The sequence below is a fragment of the Nyctibius grandis genome, chromosome 9 (genome assembly GCF_013368605.1).
Source record: "Nyctibius grandis isolate bNycGra1 chromosome 9, bNycGra1.pri, whole genome shotgun sequence".
Taxonomy (NCBI): Eukaryota; Metazoa; Chordata; class Aves; order Nyctibiiformes; family Nyctibiidae; genus Nyctibius; species Nyctibius grandis.
The window spans coordinates 33,547,878-33,556,161 of record NC_090666.1 but is presented as its reverse complement, the minus strand read 5'-3'; the positions used below and the strand labels follow the sequence as shown (position 1 = coordinate 33,556,161).

The following is an 8,284-nucleotide window of genomic DNA, read 5'->3' as shown; positions in this document are numbered from 1 at the left end:
TCTGAAGTGCTTTAAAGGTCATTTACCATGCTGTTATGATGTAGGTAACATTTTTCAGGAAAAAAAATATTATTTTTCCTTTTAAAGTACTGAGCTTTTTATGGTAAAGCACTGTTTTACATACAATTTTCCAAAATAATAATCTCGAGGCATTTTTCCACAGTTTGTCTTTTCTTTAATCAATTCTGTTATTTTATATTGAAAAGACAGAAAAATACATTTGGCTTGTTTTGTTAGGAGACAGTGAAGATAGATAAACTAATTTTTCCATCTGGAAAAGGCGCACAGTTCTAGCAGGCTTCATCGATCCAGGCATCTGTACCAGAAGGTATCTCCAGCCAAGCAACAGCAGAAACGAAGAGCTCATAAACTATTAGTAACTGTTTTATTCACACAGCTGTTACAGTTGTCCTCTGTGACTTCAGTAAAGAGTGATTCTGAAAGTATCAATTCAATTCTGATAGTAATCACCAGTCAAGTTTAATTCTGCTTTATATTTTCTATTTGTGAAAACTAAATTAAATACAAAATATTAAAGCAATTTTGTATTTGCAGCAAAAGTACCACCCCCAAACCATCCTTTTCCTGAATGAACCAGCTTGGCAGACAACTGTATCTGCTAAAGGATCCCAGTGTGACAGGGAGCAGTTTTAGTTTCCAAAGTAACCACTTTTAAGTTCCTCGTTCTGCAAAGCTTTTTAGGCACGTGTTTACTTACGTGAGCCTTACCAGGGGCTCCTACAGAAAAACATTATCTTGTTACAGGATACACCTCACTATTAAAAATTATTTTTTTAATTGCTAAAGTCATTGGGATGACTCATGTTTTAAAGGCAGATCTATGCTTAATAATTTTGCTAATTGGGGGACAAATTGCTTAATGCTTTGCAGGACGGAGCTTAAGTCACGTGAGGTTTTTGCCAGATAAGCGTTGGTGTATTTTGTCTGGCCCGAGCCTGCATTTGCTTAGGACGGTGCACACAGCGTTTATTCAGTTCACTCAGCAAATGAGACCTGCTTGTGCTTTTTGAGCCAAAAATACATAAACATTGTTAAATTTGGAACTTAGAAGTGGAAGTGTGTAACAGCAAATGCACACGATCGGTCTGAACGCTGCGATACAGAAATGGTGTTTAACCTGTGGAATAAATAGCCCAGAATGTTCATATAATTATTCTATCATCTGATTAACCTAAAATGAAAGGGATGTGGCAAGCACCAAGTCTGCTAGCTTGGATAATATGTTCAGAAACCAAAAAATGTTGCAGACCACAAACCCACAAAAGACGTTTTAACAACAGACCTTGCAAAAATTTTGCCGTGTTGCAAAAGCAGAAAATCCCAATTTGGTGTTTGATGGAAACATAATCTAATAATGTATACAACTTTGAAGAGAAACAATTAAACAAAAGATTTTGCAGGAAGAGAGAAAGAAAAAGGTCAGAATTTATAATTAAAATGTGCAGTATGAAAACTGAAGTAAACATGTTGTTCAGAACACTCACTAGAAATAGTGTTACAGAAAACACCCCCAGCCAAATCATAGCAGATATAGATATATATGTATTTTTAAATGAAACAGCCCTCATAAAACTGCGTAGAGATTGAAATAATGAGACAGTCTTTGTAGACAACTGATTTGTTCAGAAATGGAAGCTGGAGGAAGGGTAAAGTTACGATAACATCTACCACCCCGTGGTGGAGAAGGAGACCCCTTCCAGCTCCCTCCAGCTAGAAAGGAAATGGTCAAATTCTGACCCCGGCTACGTAGGAGGGAGGCCCAGAACCACGACCTGAGGAGCACGTCCACCGGAGCCACTGGAGTCACTGCAGACCTCTCCGCTGGAATCTAAATCAGAAATTGGCTGTAAAACAAGAGTTTTTGATGACACAGCAAAAGCCAACTTCCTTGGGTTTTTAAGCTATTTCTGACAAAAAAAAAAAGATGTAAAGCAATGAGTAATTCATTAGCAGATGGCAAAACATGAGTGAGAAAAAGAGCAAGGGCGTAAAAGTTTATGAGCAGAGCCGTTTTTGCTGACGGTACAGGTAGCGATAGGTAAGGCTGAGCAGGCTGGTGGCAGATAAGAGCGCGCACACAGCCCAGGGTGAGAGGCCTTAACCGCGGCGGGCGAGGAGGAGAGCGGGTGTTCGGGCGGTTTCGGAAACACAAACAGCGGAGCAGATGCGGCTGGGCAGCGGGCGGGGAGGGGCAGGAGGCGGGTGTGCTGTGCTCCGTGCGTGGGTATCGCTGTGCACAGCACCGCAACCCCGGGAGCCGTGCCGGAGCGGCGAGGGGGATCCTTCGCAATGCGCTCCCGGTGCGGTGCAACACCCGCCTCGCCAAGGCCTGGGCGAGCGGGTCTCGGGCGCGTTCGCCGTCCCCTGAAGGCCTGGCGTGGGGGCCATAAGTCCTGCCTCCAGACACAGCCCTCGAGCAGGCGGTACACGGGCACACGAGGAGGGGATGAGGCCGCAGCACGGCGGGAGGAACCGCCGCCGCCCGGGACCACCTTCTCCCTGGGCGGTCGTGCTCTAGCCCGGGCGGGGACAAGCCTGTGCCCCGGGCCAGGCCAGCACTGCCTTTCCCCGCTATGCCGGGCCGGGGGGGAGCAGCCCGGCTCGGCTCAGCTCGGCTCGGCCCGGCCCGGCTCCGCCCGCCGGGGCCGCGCTGCTGACTCAGCCGCGGGGGGGCCCGGAGGGCGCCCCGGCCCCGCGGGCGTGGCGGGCGGGGCGGACGGGCTGCCCGCCGCCCTCCGGGGGCATAAAAACCCGCGGCCGGAGCCCGCCCGCGCCTTTCGGCGCTGCCGGCAGCATGACGGCCATCGGGGTGCAGGTACGTCGCCGGCCGGGCCGGGGACACGGGGGAGACTCCGGGCACTGGGGCCGCGCATCGCCCCGCCGTGGGGCTGCCGCTTCGGCTTGCTCCTGCACGGCCAGGATCGCCCCGAGCCGCCGCGGGGCGCAGCCGGCCGGTTCCCCCCTTCCCCGGACCGGCGGCAGCCCCCCCGGCTGCGTGGCTCTCCCCTCCCCGCCGCACCTGGCTCTCTGAGCACCACCGCCCGCCGAGCTGGGCTGGAGGGCGCTTGGCTGGGCTTTTAATTACATTTCGGGCCCTCCGGGAGGGTTTCTGTGAGGAGGGGGTGTGCATTGCCCACGCGGGGCCGCGGGGGCTGCAGCCGCAGACACCCCCCCAGCCCCGGGGAAGCCGAGCCGTGCCCCCTCCGGGGTGAGGAGCCGGGTCCGGACCGCTGCCGGCGAGAGGAGGAGAGCGCAGCTGGCTGCAGCCCGGGAGGGCTGTGGGAAAAGGAGGGCACTGCTGGTACCGTGGTGCCCTCCCCTCCCGCACTTGTGCTGCCTTCGCCGTCCCAGCCGTCGGCCTCCATCCTCCCAGGGGCCGGCGGTTTCCTCCAGCACTGCCAGAGCAGGAGGCTGTGCCGCAGGGGCCGTGGGGCAGGGAACCTGCTCAGCCCGGAGCTTTTGTGATCCTGAACCGGGGCCTTGACGTGGAGCATTGTTTGTGCAGCGGGGGAACCGGAGAGCTTCACCCACCCTTCCTTTCTCCTGGGTACAGCCTGTAACTGCACTGCCTTCCCCTGTGAGAAGGGGCTTGATGTGCATAAGCAAATCACTTCAAATGCTGAAGTACCACATCTTTGTCCCTCTGGTTTCATTTCAGCCTCAAGTAGTGCTGTTAACTCAAGTGTTTTTCTTCCCCCCGCTATCCTTTAAGGCGCAGAGGCTGCTGGCGCATCGGAGACCACAGAAATCCTTCTTTGAGACGCTCATCAGGAGCCTGATCATCTTGTGCGTGGCAATAGCGGTGGTCTTGTCGTCCATCTCCGTCTGCGATGGCCGCTGGCTCTTCGCGAGGGGGCAGCTCTTCGGACTGTGGCACTTCTGCACCACGAGCAATGGCAGCGTCCTGAAGTGCGTCACTGACCTCAGCCTGGCCAAGGTGGAAGGGCTGAGCGTGGGGGTGATTCCCATAAGAAGCATGGTGTCCTTTGCCGTTGTGGTTGCCATATTTGGCCTGGAGCTGCTGATGGTGTCCCAAGTCTGCGAGGACGCCAACGCGAGGCGGAAGTGGTCAATGGGCTCGGTTCTCATCCTCGGCTCGTTTTTGCTGTCGGCCACCGGGGTTCTGAGCTTCTCCATCCTCGTGAAGGATCACCTCACCTTCACGGGCTTCACACTGACGTACTGGTGCGAGTTCATCGCTGCTTTTCTCTTCTTCCTTAATGGGATCAGCGGACTTCACATCAACAGCCTCACGCACCCCAGGAACAGGGTAGGCAAAATCTAAGTGCCAAGGGTGTACCTCTGCCTTTGTGTAATGAGCTTTGCCAATTAGACTGGAAAAAAGGGAGTCTAATGAAGTTTGAAAAGGACACCCATGTCTTAAATTGTGTGCAAGGAGGGGAAGCATGAGTCAGTCTTGATGCCTGCAGAAGACATACCCACCCACTGGTCAGCAGGGAGAGCTGCGCAACACGAGCAAAGCAGAGACTGAGACTGGCTGCTGCTGAAATGGCGTTTTTTGGAGGAGTGGATTAAAGAAGAGGGCGTCCCGTTAAACATGCGGAGGGGTGGCCGACTGCGATCTACACATGTGGGCTCAGTTTTGAGACTTACACAAAGCCTGTACTGCTATGGGTTTGGTGTTGCTGGGCTTTCCCCTGTACTCCGGAGCCTGTGACTAGTGTGACACAATATCGGTGTGTCTCATGGCTTTGCTCTGTCTCAAGGACAGATGATTTGTGCCTGGCCATGCTCACTGGTGTGAAGTATTGAAAATCTTCACTAGATCTCACTCCTCCGTTTTCCTTTCAAAAGAGAAGGAACACAGTTCTTGATCAGGTCACCTGTTTTGTTTCCTGCTGGCACATTCCTGATATCTGTCCTTTGCTGTGGGAGTTTTTCTGGGACACCTTTGACAGAGGTACAGGGAGATGTAGCTGTCTTGGGGCCAAGGACATGTCTTGGGTGATGTAGGTGTATGGGGAAGGGTTGTGATGCCTTCCTTGGGCAGCAGTGTGTGTTCCTGCGCTTGTGGCCTCCCCCTGCTGTCACCACTCCTCTGCCACCCCTGCAGAACATGTGCTAATCAGTAACCCAAACTGGTTCCCTCATAGCCCTTGCAAAGTTCCCTGTAATTGGGCATTGCTCTTCCTGGTTTCTGTCTTGTCCCTTTGGTGCAAGAGGGACAAGCTCTGCAGGGGCTTTAGGTGGGCATTGTGGATGGGCAGACCATGCTGAGACCACCGCACCTTCTGGGGGGTGTTTTGGTTGTCAGGGTTTCCCACTGGGGCAATAGGAAATCTCATCCTGTAGCTGAGAGTCTCCTGCAGCATTTCTTCTGGGAGGAGAAAGCTCTAGATCCTCCTGACCAGACCAAGTCATTTTCATCCCCTGATTGAAGTAGGTCTGGGAGGAGAAGCAGCCCATGACTGCTTAAGGAGGGGCTGATGGGAGCAGCTCTAATCTGCTGCAGCTGATGGAAATCCACAGAGACTTGGCCAAAATTATATTAAGGCTGGTCTTCCTCCTGCCAATGCCTGAGTCAAGATCTCTACAACTGCTGCAGCTTTGAAGTTCCCCATGGTGTCTGATGTAAAATGAGAAAAGACCTCAGAGGTTGGGTTGCTCCACATGTGTCCTCACTGCCTGACCTACAGCACTGCATTGACCACAGATAAAAACATCTTCAGAGTATTCCAGGGTCTCTGGTTTAATGTTTGTTTTGTATTCTCTGGTAAGACTGCTTGTATTTTTGTGTTAGGACAAATGTTTCTGCGTGTTTCATCTCTGTAGCTTGTCTGATATCTGTTGAGCAAGGTTTTAATTTCCTATGCCACAAGTTTGACACAATTTTTTACCTGAAACAAAAGCATCACAGCACAAGGGCCGAGAAGGCTGTGTAGGCGAGCCGCAAGTAAACAGCTTTGTGTTTGAAAGCTAAGAATCTTAAGTCCTGCCTGAGCAGGACTGCACTTGCTGGACGTGCTCCTGTGGACTCACTTGCCTCCATGAGGACTGTCTCCATTCCTTCTCAGATTTCTGTAACTTTTCAAGACAACACTCCTAAGCCTGTTTTGCAATGCAGTTTCAGACCAGGCTTGCCCTGGACAACACCAGTTATGCTTTTGCACGTGAATCTGCCCATCTTTCTCATGAGATAATGCACAAAGCTGTGCTAGACAGCCAGCTCCTGAAGTTCTTGCAATGTTTGGGGCTCTGTCAGAGTTTCTTGACTTGCTGTCCAGGACAAGGACTTGTGCCCTTAACCTGCCTCTGGAAAACTGCACTGTGATTGTGTCTCTCTTTGTGAAGGTGCTTTTGATTTGCTGAATTGCACTAAAACATGCTGGTGGGCCGAACTTGCAGATGTTTGTGTGAACGATGCTGTTGGCTTTAGCAGAGCTACCTACCCCAGAGAGATTCTGCATGGTCTGGTCCCAAACTGTTGCGCTTTGGTGTTACCAGGTGGTAGAGTGCCTTAACTAACAGATAAATCAGTTGTGGCGCCTAAGGGTGCCCATGCCAGGCCGGACAATTCCTCTACACGAGGTCAAGGGTGTCCATGGCTTGTCTAGAAACATGGGCATAACTTCAGAGTGCCTTTTTAGTGACATCCAAAACTGGAAATCAGTACTGCATGTAATCCCCTTTGTGCTGATGGGAGGCTGTGCCCCCAGCCCCTTCCCTGGCGGAAGGCAGCTGTAGCCAGACTGAGTCCCAGGCTGGTGCCTCCCACTCAGGTTAGAGGGATGCAGTGGACAACTGGCCATTGAGTTCATCCAAAACTTGGCGCAGTTGTGAATTATTTTGGGATGCCCTCTGCTAGCTGAAGAGGAGGCCTTTTTTGGAGGTAGGGAATCCTCTAGAGAAAATATAGTAACTTTTTTTCCAGCTGGCTTTGTATAGTACTGCTTGACTTAACTAATGCTGGGAGAAGATGTGTTTTGATGGCTAAATACTACAAAACAACGTTGATTGTCTCTGAAACATCCTTATATACAGCAACCTGTGCAGCAAGGGGTAACTGTTCGTTTTCTGAAGCCTGTGGAAGTGTCAAGCAATATTCCTGAAGTTTGTTAAATAAAGTTCTTTGAAATAAGATAACTGTAATTCTCTCGTTTTATATTTAGATATTGGGGTGCAGGTTTAAGGGGCTGAGTGGGGTTTATGTAATTGCCCAGGCCCCAATTTTGTGTGTTACCCAGCTAGAAGAAATGACTGCTTGGCGCTTCGCCGAGCTCCGACCAAGGGAGCCAAGGCTCCGTAGCTGCTGCACACTCCCCTCTCCTTTCCCCTCCAACGTGTCCACACCAGTCCCAGCAGCCAGCACCGCTTTCTTGTCTTGTAAAACAAGAGGGGCAGTCAGCTGTGCTGCTTCGTGGGAATCAGAGATAACCTTGTAGGCTCTTAATGATTTCCTGCTGTTGCTTGTGCTCTGTTTACCAGCTAAAGAGCTCTTTCCTGTGTCCTTCACCTCCCTTTTCCCACACCGCACCCTGTGTCTGAAGCATCCTTGCTCTTTTTCCCCAGCTTTGCTTATTTGGCCTGCAGAAGTGGTATCTGAGCACAAAGGTATTTATACAGGTTTTTCCCCCAAGCTCACTGAACTCACAGGTTTAGTTAAGTGTCAGGAAAACAGATTTCTAGCTTCACCACTGAGTTAGTTTATGTAACCTCAAGTAAGTTAATTAGCACCTGGTGTTCTCTTTCTGCTGGGAGAAGTCAATGGCCTGTCTCAGATGGTTTAGTATCTCTTAAAAGCGGGGTAATGAACATCACCTCTTGTTAATGAGCTGTTTAGACTTGCTCTGTTACTGACTTTAATTGGAACCTTGTGCACAGACCATTACTTGTGGATAAGAATAAGGAAATAATGGCACAGGGCATGCTAGCTAAGGAGATATCCTGGACTCTTACTGGTATTTTGATTTTAAATCTACAGTACCTTCATCAGCTGTGCTTGGAGGGACACCTGGTTTGGGGGTTGAGCTTTGGTTGCTTTTGTGAGTCAGGGGAAGGTGATTACACAAAGATGACTGTCCTCACCTGCCTTCTCTTTCCCTCTGTTGGGGCCTATGGTAAGCAGATAATGGCCCTTCTTCTAAACCTTCCACGTCAGCTTGCACGTGTAAGAAGAGCCAAGGGGTGTCCTGGAAGGGGTGTTGGCTGGATTCCTGGGGACTCTCACCTTCATGTGGATCCAGCCCCTCTGAATAGGCACCACTCCCTTCTGAAACAGTCCATTTCAGCTCCCCCAAAGCCC

General features: G+C 50.8%; 1 protein-coding gene across 1 annotated transcript; it reads left to right on the top strand.

The window, feature by feature from the left end:
- Window positions 1-2,764: 2,764 nt before the first annotated feature.
- On the top strand, window positions 2,765-7,085 carry TMEM37 (transmembrane protein 37). Its single transcript, XM_068407889.1, has 2 exons — window positions 2,765-2,836; window positions 3,734-7,085. Exons 1-2 carry the CDS (start codon window positions 2,816-2,818, stop codon window positions 4,304-4,306), a joined length of 594 nt encoding a protein of 197 aa, XP_068263990.1. The 5' UTR covers window positions 2,765-2,815; the 3' UTR covers window positions 4,307-7,085.
- The last annotated feature ends 1,199 nt before the right edge of the window (window positions 7,086-8,284 follow it).